Source organism: Oryza glaberrima, chromosome 1, assembly GCF_000147395.1.
Source record: "Oryza glaberrima chromosome 1, OglaRS2, whole genome shotgun sequence".
Classification (NCBI taxonomy): domain Eukaryota; kingdom Viridiplantae; phylum Streptophyta; class Magnoliopsida; order Poales; family Poaceae; genus Oryza; species Oryza glaberrima.
The window spans coordinates 24,586,673-24,603,008 of NC_068326.1; the positions used below are offsets into that span (position 1 = coordinate 24,586,673).

At 45.1% G+C, this 16,336-nt stretch overlaps 1 protein-coding gene across 2 annotated transcripts; it reads right to left on the minus strand.

The window, feature by feature from the left end:
- Window positions 1-1,515: 1,515 nt before the first annotated feature.
- Window positions 1,516-6,113, minus strand: LOC127765324 (uncharacterized). 2 transcript variants are annotated; one of them, XM_052290202.1, is made up of 2 exons: window positions 5,893-6,113; window positions 1,517-3,044 (listed from the first exon to the last, which is right to left on the minus strand). In XM_052290202.1, the coding sequence occupies exon 2, from the start codon at window positions 2,978-2,980 to the stop codon at window positions 2,405-2,407; it is 576 nt and encodes a 191-aa protein (XP_052146162.1). In that variant the 5' UTR covers window positions 2,981-3,044; window positions 5,893-6,113; the 3' UTR covers window positions 1,517-2,404. The 2 variants fall into 2 exon arrangements, with proteins under 2 accessions (XP_052146157.1, XP_052146162.1); XM_052290197.1 differs by having other exon boundaries at window positions 1,516-6,113.
- Window positions 6,114-16,336: the final 10,223 nt, after the last annotated feature.

The following is a 16,336-nucleotide window of genomic DNA, read 5'->3' on the forward strand; positions in this document are numbered from 1 at the left end:
GGTTTCCATGTTGGCTGGTGGTGGCGTCGAAGCCGCTGGGAACGCGACCGGCTGGCCACTGGTATAAATCGCCGGTACACTATTGGCCAAATCAGGGAGAGGGTGTGGTTGAGTCTATTACTCCCTCCATCCAAAAATAAGGGTAGTTTTACACTTTTTATATTCAACGTTTAATTATTCGTCTTATTTAAAAAAAATTATAATTAATATTTTTATTGTTGTTAGATAATAAAACATGAATAATATTTTATTTGTGATTAATTTTTTAAATTTTTTCATAAATTTTTTAAATAAGATGGACGGTTAAATGTTGGATACGAATACCACGACTGTATTTACTATTTTGAGACGGATTTAGTAGCACCTAGTGAATCTCGAGCGCAATAATCGATGACCGGGAGAAATTCCCTTGAAGAATCAGGACGGTTAGGTGAACCGTGCCGATCGAGAGGGAGAGGGAGATGGGAATGGGACCGAGCTAGCTACGGTTGGCTGGCTAGCTGGCTGCAGTCCCGGCCGGCCCGGGCCGTCGTCATCCTTCCTTTTTATGATTTTATCTAGGCTTCCCTACCTGGACCAACCAGGCAATATGAGTGTACATGACGCAGCACGAGCATCATCCCAATCTCTCTTTGGTGCAAAGGCTCCTCAAACTCTTCTTTGTTGCTGGGCCAACGTGTTTCACTTTTCGGAACGCAGGGCTGAGCAAAACTATACTATCAGTATAATTTCGTTTTGAGGTGAAAACCAAATCTGAAAAACGAAAGTGTAAAAATCCTCTGTTCGGGACATGATAGCAGTTTGTGGCAGCAATGCATGTTTGCGGCGGCCCGAGGTATTTCGGCGCTCCTCGTACGGACCGGCCCATCATGGTCTTCGGTTCCAGTTTCTCTTTGTTTCCCGTACAGACTATGGGCCCATGTGGGCTTTCATTTAGAGTCAGATTCAGGGACGATGAACGAGTTGTAAACTTAGTACTCCCTCCGTTTCAAACGGTTATAAGACGTTTTGACTTTGATCAATATTAAACAGTTTTAAGTTTGATTGATTTTATAGAAAAATATTGTAATATTTATAATTTTATCAAATCAATAATTGAATATGTTTTCATAATAAATTTATCTTATGTTGAAAATGTTACTACGTTTTTCTATAAACTTGATTAAACTTAAAACAGTTTGACTTTGACCCTGAAACAGAGGGAGTACTTTCTTCTATTGAAAGTTTGATGAAACCTGAAGCAACAGGTCTTTTATATTCTCCTACATGGAATCCGGATTTTTAAAAAAAAAAAAACATTTGCCCACAGAAAATCGCTCTCTAGCGGTTTTGCCAATTACCTACACGGTGAAATTCAGATAAGATTCGTTAAAATTCAAAATAACTTTAAACCTCATCCGTTTATTAACTTGTTAACTTGCATTTTGAAACACCGCGTATACATTCCGTCAGTAGGGCTCCTCTTTTGCCTATTCGTTATCTGGAATTGTTTTCAGATATGAACGATCTTTGTATACACTTGCACATTTCTGATACTAGAAATGGAGGGGTACCCACCCTTTTGATTAAAAAAAATGGAGCTCCTCTTATAGCAGGTAGAATAACAGGCTATAAGCCAGCTGCAAACATATTTTAAGCAGATAAATGAGGAGACAGAAGGGCAGCGGGCTACAGATTTATAGCCAGCTGTAGCACGGACTCTAAGACGCAGCGTGTGTATGACAGGTGGGACCAGATATTAATAGTGTAGTATGTAACTATTGTATGAATGAGCTATTAGATTAGTTATAGATGAATTGGAGCCAATAGTGGGCTATACTATTAATATTAAACTTGCTCTTAGTTTTTGCCATTTGCAAATGCCTGCAGTGCGCAGTTGCAGCCTCGCAGGCGCAGGAAGGCCGCTTCGGTGGCGAGCGCAGGCGCTGGCAATGCAGATACAGAACTGACATCCATTAACATAGTACTGAGCCAAAGTTGGAGCGCAATGCCACACTCTTATCACGCAGATAAAATTTATCTGAGAAATGGTGGTATGTACAGAGCGATCACCGAAGACGGCATTATGCTTGGATGGAGGAAGGAGCTCGACGGCACAAATTATCTACACTTGTGAGTACACTTCGAGCTCCCTGAACAACAAAAAGGAAGAAGATTTCCTTCAAAAAAGGAGAAGAGAGAGAGAAATCATGAACTCAAGTCCTTCGAAGTTCGAGTCAATCACTCATGCCGCTCTCTCGAACGTCGCCGACCAATTTCTACTTGGACCATGGCATACAGCTCACAGGTTGTACTTGCGTTCGCCCAGCGCGGCGACAAATCGCACGGGAGAATTGATCGAGCTGGGGGAGCAGCAAATGGCGTCGATTCGACGGCACGGGGCTGGCATTGGTTGTCTCGACGGTCAAGAGACGTCGCCGTCGGCGGCGCAGTCGGCGTTGCGGGCGGTGGCCACCACGTAGGACGGCCTGACGGGCGGGTTCGCCGCCGAGACGGACAGGCGGCCGAAGCCCCAGCGGCCCACCTGGTACAACTCCAGCCACACGTTTTCCGCGTCGTCGCTGCCGGGGGACGCGGCGGCGGCGGCGGCGACCACCACGACGTCGCCGTCCTCGCCTTTCGACGCGGCCGCCGCGCCGCCGGGGAGCGGCTCCTGGTGCCCCCCGCCCGCCGCGTTCTTCGCGGCGTCCAGGTCGCGCACCCGCTTCTTCTGCCGCAGCCTCCCCTGCCGCCGCCGCAGCCGGCGCGCGCACCGCCGCGCCACCGCCAGCGGGAGCTTGACGAACGCCAGCCCGAGCAGGCTCACCACCGCGCACGGGCAGCACCCGAGCGCGATGCAGTCCGCCAGCGACACCGCCACGCACGACCGGCACGACTGCGCCGTGCAGTCCGCCTGGTCAACCACCGCCACGCCAGCGCATTCCTCGTCGCCGTCGCCGCCGCCGGTGGCGAACCGGAACCGGCCGTGCCGCCGCGACATCCCTCCGCCACCACCACGGCGCCGCCCGGTCAGCGCCTCATGCCGCCGCCGCTGCTGCTGCAGCCTGTCCATTTTTGAACGATAATAATAACAACAATAAGAGAAGAGCCCTTAACGACAATCCGGTCAGGGAAATGGTCATGGCCTGCGCGGCGCCACCGCCATCACTACCGCTTCCCGGTGAGGGCCGTGAGGCGAAACGTGAAAAAAAGGTGACGTTTTTTTCCTTTTTTTTTTTTGGGCCCAATTGGCGAACTGGCAACGCAGGCGGCCACCACATGTTGCAAAACCAAAGGACTGGACATGGACACATGCAAGTAAATGCACACGGACACCTTAAATAGAAGGTTTGGCAGATTTGAAGCCATCAAACAGTGGCCTAAACCTCCAAGTAGACCAAGCACACCACCATCACCATGACCAAACAACAAGCAAGCAACCATCACAGTTACTACTACCGAAGTAAATTGCTCACAGTCGCAGCAACATATAATCCACTAAACAGTAAAAAATATTACTACCACTACAATGCTTCTTCATTTCATTGCGTTGTGGGTTGAGCTACTGTGCGGACACGTAGGACGGGTACGAGCGGAAACTGTAGCAGCCATCACGGCCGGACGAGGCATCTGACGCGTCGGTCCCGCGACCCTGCCGTCGCTGCTGGCCTTTGGCGACGTTTTTACTTGGCAGAGACCGATGCGTGTCGATCGAAAGGCAAGAGGGCCCTGCTCCCCCCATGGTGTGGTTGATACAGATTTCTAGCGACAGCTACTTCAGATGATTACCTATAGGTTTCTTTTGCGTTCCTTTCATTTTATTCTCTCTTTCTTTTTTGGGGGTTTTCGCCGGCTGATTCATTATTGGACAATGAATCGAGTTAGCTACGTGGGGGAAGATATCTGATTTTTTTTTTGTGTGTGTGTATGTGTGTTCTCTAATCAATGGACTGAATATTAATTGTTGAGGGGAAGATAGCTGGAGAGTGGAGAGGAAGGTGCCTGAGTGGTATGGATAGAACATGTCAGAGAAGAAGGAACCTGAATATCTGATCGTGTTGGGAGTTGTCTGTAGGCTCCACACAAAAAATGTGTACTCCGTAGAAGATTCATAGCAACAAGGGGACCAGACCAAAAATAAAACTTACGAGTCTTACTCTTAGGTCCTATTTGAATTGCAAAATTGTTGTACTTACGAGTATTATTTACCAATATCGAACTAGTTCCTACAAATTTTCCAAAAGGCATAATTCAAACCAGGGTAGCGATCGATACCATTACACGTGTCCTTTAGAACAGGGCACAAGCTATGCGTGACCAAAGTACACCTAAGGTTAAACAAGATTGGCTGTAAACAAACTGATCTTGGGTCGCCATCAATCCCACTCTGTTGCACATCGGACTAGAATTAAATACACAGCAGCGCAAAAACATGCCGAGCCCTTGTCCCCCAAATAATTGTATCTATAGATACCCATAGCTTGGACGGCATGGCGATGATTGTATTTGTTGCGGCGACCAAGTTGCACGCTTCATTTGATGTTTAATGTACATTCGGTGGTTAAGCAAAAGCGAATTGGGCCTAAATTTTAATGGCATTAGTTAAGAGACGATGCTATTATTGCTTTGGTCCACACAGGTGATTGTTTGATGAACGCTTCGTTTTAGTGGGAAATTCAGTAGCTTTCTATGTGGAAAGAAGCCGTGTTCATCATCAAAAGCTCCAATAATTTTACTGCAACCGTTATAACAAGAACAGCAAAAGCCGCGCGCCGATCTCGGCTTCTTGCGTTCTAATCAATGTTAGTATACACACGTTAATGAGCTAATTAATAGTATTTGGAACTGCATGACCCGTGCACGGACAGGAATGCCACTCCTTATAGTAACAGAAAAAAGTGAGTGGTGAAGCATTCATACGCCAACTATATTTTTGATCCTTTTTAAAATTGAAACCAATGCAAGTATACCTACTTGTAAACATTTCGAAGCCGTTTGAATTTTAATATGTTAGAGACAGTGGCCTTTTGTCCTGACGAAGGGGCCAGATAGAGCTACAGCAACTACTGACGTAAACAAAGGGCAAGATTCCATATTTCCATTGGACTCTAGAGGCATTAGAAAACGGACGAGATTACGCGAGCAAGCTGACCATGGAAGTCAGAAGACACCGGATGAGCTCAACTCAACCAAACCTTGCTGCTATCGAGATTTTTATTAATTACAAGTAGTAAACGAAGCTGATGCTTCGTGTCAGCGAGGAGGAGGAGTAGCTAGTAGCGTTGCAGCGGCGCCCCTGCACTGCCGACGATCCTGCCATTGTTCAGGCCGGGCAGCGCGCGGCTAGAGATCTCTTCCTAGGATGTCATGTCACACACGTCGAGGTACACACCGCTGCTCTCGGCTACTAGCTGCGTTGCAATAATACTACGAGCACTGTTGCGACACTTTAGTTGGTACTGTGTATTTAAGAAGCTGCATGTGCTGTGGCCTCTTTCTCGCGTTCCTTGCTTCCTTCCTCCTCCTACTGTGAAAGTGAAACTGCAGCTAGCTGAGTTACGTTGTCTTGTTGTTTAGCTATGGCGCGGTGGTGGTGGTTGTGGTGCATGGGCCACGTTTCTCAAAATCATCTGCGTTTATGGCAGCTATAGCTATAGACTAGAGTATCCTCCTGGTCCTAGTTCTGAACATTGGAAATTTTGCTGTAGTCTCTCCACTAAAAACGTCGTTTCGTTTTCATTTGAGACAAAAACGTCGTCGCGGTCGAACCGTTAAAAAAAAAAACGTTTCTAGATAGGACTAAACGAAACATCTGTACAGTTAAAATTCGCAATGCATTTCCCGTGAACTTTCTGAATTTTAACCGGAGCAGAAACACTGAAACAGGCAGGAGCAGCGATCGATCGGGCTTACTTGTTGCGGTTGCAGCGTAGGGAGGGAGGGGATGCCGCCGAGTCGCCGACCGCCCCGCCTCCGCGCCCGCGAGCTCGTCAGAAGCCGCGAGCCAACGCCGCCTTGGTCGCCGCCGGCTCCGCGGGGAGCACGCGAGGCATGGAGTGGGCGGCGAGCTCCTCCGGCTTTGAGGCAGCTGGGGAAGTTCGCGAGACTCGCGATGGCTATTTGAGCAAAGAAGACGGGAGGGGAGAGAGAAGTAGAGATTCTGTTTCTCGGGACAGGTTTATATAGGGAATGGCGACTGCTGTTATTGTGCATCGGAAATTGCGTGCGTGAGCATTATTTTTTTGGGGGGGGGGGGGGGGGGGGGGGTTACTATGTGATGGACCGGAGCAAACCTCTGACGAAGATGATGGACTTCATTTCTTTCTTTACAAAAACAAAGGAAGAAATAAAAAAACATTTTTCCCTACCAAATGCCAAAATTTTCAGGTAGTTCTCTCGCTTTGATTGTTTTTTCCTATTTGGTAATGGTAAGTTGTCATTTTCTTAGGTGGAAAAATGGTAAAGTTTCATATATATACCATTACATTTGGTTCTCCGAAGGCTGAAAATAAAATTTTGGAGGCATAAGCAATGATAAAACCTCCAAATTGTTACTTCTAAACAAGAAAAACAAATACTCCAGCCACAGAGGTCTATTTTTTTTTATTTTAATTAAAAAGTCCGAATGTACTTAGTACTACTGATTAGTGATGAGCAATGGTAAGTACTCCATAGAAGCGAAGATAGCATTAACGTGCATAAATCACGATAAATCAATTGTAATATGCCATAGCACTATTGTGAGGATAATACATCTTCTATAAATGTAAAATAAATAAATTAAAAGAGATCGAAAAATACAATAAATATGTCTTGGCATTTAAAACAAATAAATAATGCATGTTGTCGACGTTTGATGTCACGATTCCGGTATTTGTATAGTATGGGGATCGTTGGTACTAGGATATATGCGAGACTGAGGTAAAAAGATGGAGACAGGGGATTTTTATACAGGTTCGGGCCCCTGAATTGTCAGGTAATAACCCTACATCCTGTTGGCCGAAGCCGGTATTGCTCTTATTTACCATAATCGCACCAGTACAATATTTGGGGTAGCCTATCTAACTGTTGTCGACATGGCGGTCTGAAGGTCTGACTCGTAGTCGACAACAGGGTAGTCTTCCTCCTCGAGTTCGTGCCCGGCGAGATCAGAGACAACGCTAGATCCCTACGGCCGGCCTCTGTAGGTACCGGATAGGGTCGATCTAGGCATATCTCTGATATCGATATCCAGCGGCTTGTCTTGGCGTATGTTGGCTTGTATGTTGATCTTGTGACTTGATCTATTGTTCCGTGTCTTCTATGGTGGGTGTGTCCCCTCTCCTCCTAGGGGGCCTTGTATTTATACCCATAGGTGTCCCCTTATCCAAGTAGAACTAGGGAAACCAATATGGATATAATCCGAGTAGTCCTTGTCGTTTCCATGTAGAACTCTGGTTGTCTTTCCTTATCCGGAACTCCTCCTATATCCGCAGGTTGTTTCCGTATAGGACATGGTATATGGTGGGTCCTGCCGAGATTTAGTCGACTACTATTAGGTATGTGGTATCCATAACCCTGACACATGTTTCTTTGCACATAAATTGCGACAAACCATGTGTATTCTATCATGGAATTAATGTGAGTGCCATACATATTCTATAAAATGTAATATGCATATTATGTAAAAATATCAATCGTAGATCATTTAGTAAAGAAAGAGATCTAGACAAACAAATAAATATATCCTGGTACTTTAAAATAAAAAACAAATACAAGGCTCATTGTGCATAAATTATGATAATCCATGTGTAATCATAAATCTTCTCTATTAAATGTAAAATTTCGTCTTATAGAACATTTAATGAAGAATGGCCGGAGATCCGAAAAATACAATAATTGCGTCCTAGCATCTCAAAAAATAAAGTAATGCATGGCTCAATGTGCATAAATTGCGACAAACCATGTGTATCTAACATAATATTAATGAGAGGATCGTATATCTTCTATAAATGAAAAACTATGCCTCATAGAACATTTAATAAAGGACGAAGATATAAAAAATACAATAAATGTATCCTATCATTTTTAAATAAATAAATAGTGCGCGTCTCATTGCGCATAAATTGTGAAAACGTACCATGTTTAGTCCGCCATAGTATTAATGGGATGATCATACATCTTCTATAAATGAACAAACTATAACCCGATCATAGAACTTTAATAAAGAATCTTATAAACTGATTTCAAGGTCTAATCTCGGGCCTCTAATTGAGCCACGTGTCACCACTCATTGCACTCCGTCGGAATTCTCGGCCCAAGAACGCGCCATGTATTTGCAACCCTTTCACAGTCGTTTGATGAAATATCAGCGGTGAAAAACAATCTGGCGGACCTAAATGTAAATGCAAGTTCATAGAGGGTTTTTTTACAAAACGTGTGATGCTAGAGGAGTCTAGATTATCCAAGAAAAATCCCAGAAACAAATCGCAAGAAAAATGGATTCCTATCCCAGCGGCGGTGGCTGATAGGTTGTCGCGGTAGATAAAAATTGGATAAACATTCTGAACTATCATATTTTGTTTTGGCAAAATTTTGGATGTTTATAATATGATATTTTTAAATTTTTATCCAAATTTAGGAAGTTTTTGTCCTAGGGGTATTTTGCTCATTTGGACAAAATTGTATAGTACTAACGAAGGCTAACCGGACGGCAACGGTAAATCGTACAAGTTAAGCAAAAGTCGATGGTATATTGTAGAACGTGACAAACGATGGTAAATCGTAGACGTGGGACAAGATCAGTGGTATATAATAGATTCTCTCTAGTAGCAGGAGGTGTCATGTAAAAAGAAACAATGAAATAATAAAAGGTTTGTTACGTTACCCTTTAGGAAAACATTTTTTTAGTCAATCAAACAAAGATATACATATTTAATTGGATTTACAAATTGATAAAGACATCATAAGTATTTCTCCCCACTACAAAAATGCATGAGAATGGCTAGAAATAACGTTTTCGAGGGTATTTAATTGGTATTTTTTTTTGTTAGTTATATTTTAGTGTGAAATGCTTTGTCATTATAATGTTTATAAAATTGGTCGAAGTTGGGTATAGGTGTTAATAAATTAGGCGTGTAAGTAGAGAAATTAAATAAGAGGGGTATGATCGGTTGAGATAAGTGAGTAGATACTCAATTGCTATATTCTGAGTTAAATAAATAACTTATTGAAGTTGGCCTAATCCTGCGAAAATATTTTAAAATTTATATGTTCATACACGTAAGCACAGCCTAAAAAGAGCGTGCCAATTGGCGCGACCATTTTCTAGTGGAGATATAAAACCATACCATTTTAAAATCACAAAATATTGTATAATGATACTCTGTACTTATCGTGAAACGTATGCGATTTGGATTCCAACATAAAAGCAACTTTCTTTGAAATCCAATTCTTAAAATGATGTAATGCACGCATCAGTCTAAAAAGTACTCAAACGGTCCAACCCCGGTATTGTTCTAGTAGAAATATGCAGTACTCCAATACACAGCAGGGCCTGAATAATTGGTTTAGACATCAGCAGTTTGTATTAACTTTTCACATCAAAAATTGCAAGCAACTAATATATTAAGTGGGGAGGGGGATTTTTCGATCGATGTATTATAAACCTTAGGCTGAATTGTACAGGGCATTTGGCTTTTATAACTTATTTGACATATTTTCTAAATTGTTAAATGATACACTTTTAAAATCATTTTATATAAAGTTTCTTCAAAAATTTAGATAGATATGTTTTTTAAGTTTATAATAATTAATGCTTAATCAATACTGCAATAATGACTTGGCTTGTTTCATGAACTATCATTTTAGTTAACAAAAACACTAGTTCGAACTGCAGGTCCTTAGGGCATGTACAACCCACAGACGGTGGGTCGTCTGCAGAACCTCGAAATTCTCATACAGATAGATATAAAGACAGCTCATACAACCCACAAACAGATGGGCCATCTGTAAGCTGTTTAATGCTTTGCATGTAGCTTAGATCAACTATAAATGTATTTGTATGTACCATTGTGTGGCTAATTGATAGAATAAATATGAAGATTAAATAATAGAAACGCGATTACAATAATTTTTAGAAACCATACATATAATGGGAAATTTGTGGGCGAGCGCGGCCGCACGCGGGATCCGTTCGCCCGTCGCCTGGGGACGACGGCGCTCTACAGCGCGTGGGCTCGCGTCGACTCCGCCTGGGAGAACGGGATGAACTCGTCGCGTCGGAAGGCGCCGGGCTGCCCGTCTCTGTGCGTGCACGGGTTTTTTTTGCAAAATCACCAACGCACAGACGGGGCGAGGAGACGGGTTGTACATGCCCTTAGCCAACTTCTACTCCTAGAAAATAAGATCAAATATGAGCCACAAAATTGATGAAATGATTCCTATTACTTTTAAAATTAAATCATATTATCTCTCCGTCTCAAAATATAATAACCTAGCATTAAATAAGATATATCCCAATACTATATATTAAAACGTATCTTATTTAGTACTAAATTTTATATTTTATTTTAAGACGGAGGTTGGGCAGTAAAATTTGAAATCCCAGGCATATCTTTTCGGAAAAAGTACGAATTACCCCCCGAACTATCGCGGTCGTCCGAATTACCCCCCAAACCATAAAATCGGACTTTCTTCACCCTCAACTATACAAACCGGACGAATTACCCCCCTCGACCCAATCCACGGTGGTTTTGGTCTACGTGGCGTACACGTGGCAGTCCAGTCAGCATTCTATATTTAAAAAAATGTGGGGCCCACCTGTCATACACACTCTCTCTCACTCTCCTCACTCTTCCTCTCTCTCTCACGGTCAGCGGCAGGCTGGGGTGGCGGCCTCAGTGCGAAGGTGGCGGTGGCGGTGGCAGGGGCGGCGGCTGAGGGAGGCGGAGGCGCCGCCGGTGGTAGTGCTGCCGCCGCGTCGCCGCTCGGCCTAGACGAGGAGGAGGGGATAGGGAGGACGGCGGCGCCCCCGCGACCAGGAAGGATGGATGACGCCGAGGTAGCCGCCCCCGCCGCCCTAAGCCGCCGCCTCCGCGTCACCGCTCGACGCCGCTGCAACTCCGTGCCGAGGCCGCCGCCCTCAACCGCCCGCCGTCTAGGCCGAGCGGCGCCGCGGCGGCCGCACCACCACCGGCGGCACCTCCGCCACCCTCCGCCACCGCCCCCGCCGCCCTCAACCGCCGCCTCCGCGTCACCGTCCGACGTCACCGCGCTCGATTGTGCGCCGCCGTTTCCCCTTTTGCTCTGTTTCACCGCCGCTGCGCTCGATTGTGCACCGCCGTGGTCTTCCTCGTCGATTCCTCGCGCCACCACCCTCCTGGAGTTCCCTTGAACCACCCCAACCTGCCGCCTTGGCCGCCGGCCTCCCCACTAGCTCCCGCGCCGTGCCTCCCCTCCCGCCGCCGCCGAGTAGTCACGCTCCGCCGTCGGCCCTACTCCCCCTCGATTCTCGTCGCTGTCGCCCTTCCCGTGTCTCGAGCAACCGTCCCGAGTTGCCGCCCTGGCCGCTCGCGCCTCCTCTCCCCTTTCGTGTCGCCGCCTTCTTCCGCCGCCGCATAGCGCCGCCGCGCATGCGTCGCCAGTGACCATCTAGGCCGAGCGGCGACGCGGCGGCAGCACCACTGCCGACGGTGCCCCAGCCGCCCTCAGCCGCCGCCCCCGCTGCCGCCGCCGCCTCCGCGCCGAGGCCGCCTGATGAACCCTGAGTTCCACTCGACACTCAAGACAGTTGTTTGGCCCGATCTTTCGGTGAGTTGAGATAACTACGATTTGGGAGAAACGTTGACGATCCGACTACAACCGTACAAGACGTTGTGTTGCGCCTTTGCGATCGATACACCTCTCCGTGGGTTGTTGATCTTGCCGGTGCAGATCAACCTTATTCCTGCAAGCAAATCGAAGAAACAAGCAAGAACAAGATAAAAGCAATCTGATATTGCAAATAGGAATGAATACACATGATAAGTTGGGGTTCCGAAGAACAAGCAGACGGGCGGTCTAGCTGACACGCGCGCTGCAAGCAAGTAGCAATGGCTAAACTTTAATCTAACAAAACCCAATAAACCCTGAAGGGGTACCTAGCTATATATAGGGGTGGGAGGACGACCTAGGGGTGGCTAGGGGCGTGCTCCACCTGGTTGGGGCGCATCCCACATGGGCCCCACCTGGGCCGGGGTCCCAAATGAAGTTACAAGCCCATAGCCCCATTATAGATGACGCAGCACCTTGTGCCTGTGATTCCGGCCACACGAGATGGAATTCGGAGATAAGGCTGGACCCATTGGAAAGAGGGCTCCAAGAGCTTTCCATCGAATACTCACGGGCCGAAAACGGAGGTCGTATGCAGATTCGGCGACCGTTTGAAGTCAGTAGTGTAGCAGGTGGCCGAATCGGATTCCAGCATTTGGACGACGTGATCTCGATATCTTCTTGTTCATCCATGATGTGAGCAATGGTTGCATCCGTGGTAGTCATGGTCACATCACCGCCGCCCTCAGCCGTTGCCCCCGCCTGCCGCTGACGTGAGTGAGAAAGAGTATGACAGGTGGGCCCCACATTTTTTAAAAATATAGAATGCTGACTGGACTGCCACGTGTATGCTATGTAGACCAAAACTACCGTGGATTGGGTCGAGGGGGGTAATTCGTCCGGTTTGTATAGTTGGGGGTGAAGAATGTCCGGTTTTGTGGTTCAGGGGTAATTCAGATGACCGCGATAGTTCGGATGGGGGTAATTTGTACTTTTTCTAACTTTTCTCGTCGTGAACTATCGCGTGTAGGAGTAGTCGCGTAGCCGAGGCTCGTCGGTACAAACAAAATTGTCAGTCAGAATGGACAGGCAGCGTATACAGTACTGTACTACTTTTCTCTCTCTCTCTCTCTCTCTCTCTCTTCCCTTCGAGTCTGTGCAGTGCACAACTGCACATCTTATCAAAGATCACCAAAGATCGCGGCACGGTTGCTAGCTTGGCCCTCCCAGGCTTCCAACACAAACACTACTGTATGCAGGTTGTTAAGGGGGTGTTTAGGTGATTTTAGTCCCTCAAACCAAAAAATAAGTCCCGAGACTTATTTTTTAGCACCCAAACACCCCCTAATTCTCATATCCTAGCAGTCTCTTGTAGTCTTGTCGCATGCGTGTTCTCTACTTCCGGCGCGGCATCTGCATGTGGCCGCGCCTGCACACGTGTAGCCGTGCGCCTACGTGTCCGTGCTGTCCGCGATGACAAGACTGACCGGTTTTCTCCGTGTCAACCTTCCCAACTAACCTGACCGACCTCGCACATTCACAGCTCCAGTAAATTAAACTTTCAAATGGAATCTGCTTAATTAAAAGCCCACCAAAGCAGTTGATCTACTAGTATAGTAGTACTATACTACTGTGTTCTACTAGCTGGAACAGTACATGATAGGGTGTTTAGTTTGCGGTTTTTCTTTTTTGCAGTGAAATTAGCAAGAGGAGGCAATTCATGTGCCAGATCCAGATACAGGTGTGGTTTACGTAGTGCCAGGTCGATGCGACATCTGCAGAGACTGCAATTCATGCATGTTCATGCGCACAGTGTCATGCATGTTTAAGCTTCGGTCAAACGCCGCTGGGCTGGCCGCTATAGCCGCACTGTGAACTACAGTGCAGGTGATGTGAACCGCGCTACTCATCTGCGCGCGGTTCTCCTGCATCGCCATGTGACCTTGGCTAGCTATATGGGGGTGCTTGTGAAATGTGAACACTGTGTGATCGATGTGCATATGCCGTGCATTACTGCGTTGTTACTTTGGCCCTATTTAGATCCCTCATAAAACTTTACACCATGTCACATTAAATATTTACATACATACATAAAATATTAAATATATGCTAAAAAATTAACAATGTGGTTTACTAATAACGGATTAATTAGGTTTAATAAATTCGTCTTGTGGTTTACTGATATATTCTGTAATTAGTTTTTTTATTAGTCTAATTTAATACTTTCATTATGTACCGACATATCCGATGTAATACGCTAAAACTTTACACCTCTGATCTAATCACAGCCTCTATCTTGTTATATTCTGCATCACTACGACTCTACAGTCTCTACTGCAGTATTTCTGTCAGTTGCATTTGTAACTTGTAATTTCTTTGATTTGAGCTGTGCCAAACTGGCAATGAAGGATTAATTACCAACCAAAGTCTAGTTTTACAGTTTAGTATCACGTCCTTGAAGACTGAAGTTAGAATGGACCCCGGTATATATTTATGTCAGTTATCTAGAGTTGAGAGTTTGATCATGCTTCTACTTTATGAGTAAAAAGTTTGAATTACCCATTTAACTATTGCGATAGTTCAAATCACCCCATAAACTACAAACTTTAGGCAGTTCTCTTAAATAATTTGTCACCGAACACTTTCCTGAACAAAATTTACAAAGTCAGCTTTGCCATTTCGCAGCAACTGATTAATATACCTATCCTGTTCATAATTTTTTTTAATGTTTGCAGAAGTCATATGGCCTTTCAGGAAACCATCTTATCCCTTATATTCCGGGAATAGCCACTTTTTTAAAAAATATATATTTGTAAATTAAGCAGACGGCAAGCTGACATATAGGTATATTATTCTTCCACTAAAATACTGAATAAAACAATTATAAGAAATATATTGATATGCCCATTTGTCTCTTTCACTTGAAAAAACAAAGAGTTGCGATTTGTGTGCATGTTTGCCAGATATTTTATTAGAGGTAGGGGCGGATCCAACGTGGGTGCAGGGGGACTCAAGTCTCCCCTACACCCTCAAGACCCATGAATACCTCCGGAGCACCTCCTTCGATTTTTTCACCATGAATGATAAACTAAAGTCCTTAAATAGCTGGAGATTGAAGATACCGTATAACTGAACCCCTTAATTTTTTTTCATGGATCCGCCCCCGATTAGAGGCAATAGTATGTACTAAATAATTTTTCAACAGCATACTTTTTGCAGTTCCGTGTAGCGCATTGTGTTCAATTGTAAAACAGGATGCAAATAAATTATTTTTGCTTGCGTGGTTTCAAAAACCAGATAAGAATATCTATTGCAAGAATTAGTTAATTCATTGCTCTCTCTCACAAGTTATTATTTATTAGTTCATTGGTCAGTTAGATCAGCAATCAGCGTCGAGATTATTGTTCGACGACATATATACACAGCATTACACGATAGGCATACATGGACGACAAAAAAGAAAAGAAAAATGACTGGACAAAGGGAATCAAATTAAGGATGAGTTTTCAATAATAGCATCAGGACTAGATTAGATTACAAGTGGGATATACCTTATCAAAATGGAAAGGACCAAAGGCAGGTGAATAAACTAGGCGTCCCCTCCTCCTTCAGACCTTAAGTAGCGACCAGCTAACCCAACTGGCTCGAAAGAATAAACTGTGACTAATCCGTATCAGTTGCCATGATGATGAACGATGTTAGAACTAAATGATGAGGAGACACAAGTCACAACAGGAGACAACAGGCACGTACGTACGTGCACCAACTCCACCTGGAGGGTGTTGTCCGTTTAGATTTTTAAGAGTGTACCAGCTGAACCAAACTGCGTAATGGCGGCAGGGGATGGATGATGGATCCGTTGTTTAATCTCTGTTGCCTACTTGATTAATTTTGGCCTGAAAGAGACATCACAGCGAGCTACTCCCCCTGAATGAAGATGCAATTTTTCGTTTTTCTCTTTGAGACACCGGTGGAGAAACCATGTTTGGTCGGTCGACCAGATTTTACAATAGTCCCGGTTGTATTAAAAACCGGGACTAAAAACATCTTTAGTCCCGGATTCGTAGTCCCGGTTGGAAAACCGGGACTACATGGGGGTTACGAACCGGGAGTAAAAACCCCATCTCCACCAGTGGGAGCGAAGCTGCAACAGTTAGTAATACTCCATCCGTTTCATAAGAAACGAAATATCGAATGTGTGATACATTATAGTACTATAAATCTGAACAGACGTATGTCTAGATTCGTAATATTAGAATATGTCACATTGGTACTATGTTAGTTTTTTATGGGGCGGAGGGAGTAAGTAGTAATCAATAAATGCAGCATCGCAATATCGCATCGCGTCGCTGTGTAGGGCTCGTACGTACACCAAGACACGGACACTGGCTTGAGCCTTGAGGATTCTCGACGGGAAAAGAAGACTGCAGCCCGTTTGGCAGTAAAAAAGCGCCGTTGGCTTGGTCGTTCCGAGAATATTGCAGCTGCCGCGGACGAGATACCGCCGACGTACCGTACGCCCGCACTGACATTGCGCAAGTGGATATATAGCCACGGAATGCGCCGC

What these genes read in the sequence shown, in the direction of transcription:
- LOC127765324 (XM_052290197.1), bottom strand. Translation starts at nt 3,052, where the DNA reads ATGGACAGGCTGCAGCAGCAGCGGCGGCGGCATGAGGCGCTGACCGGG.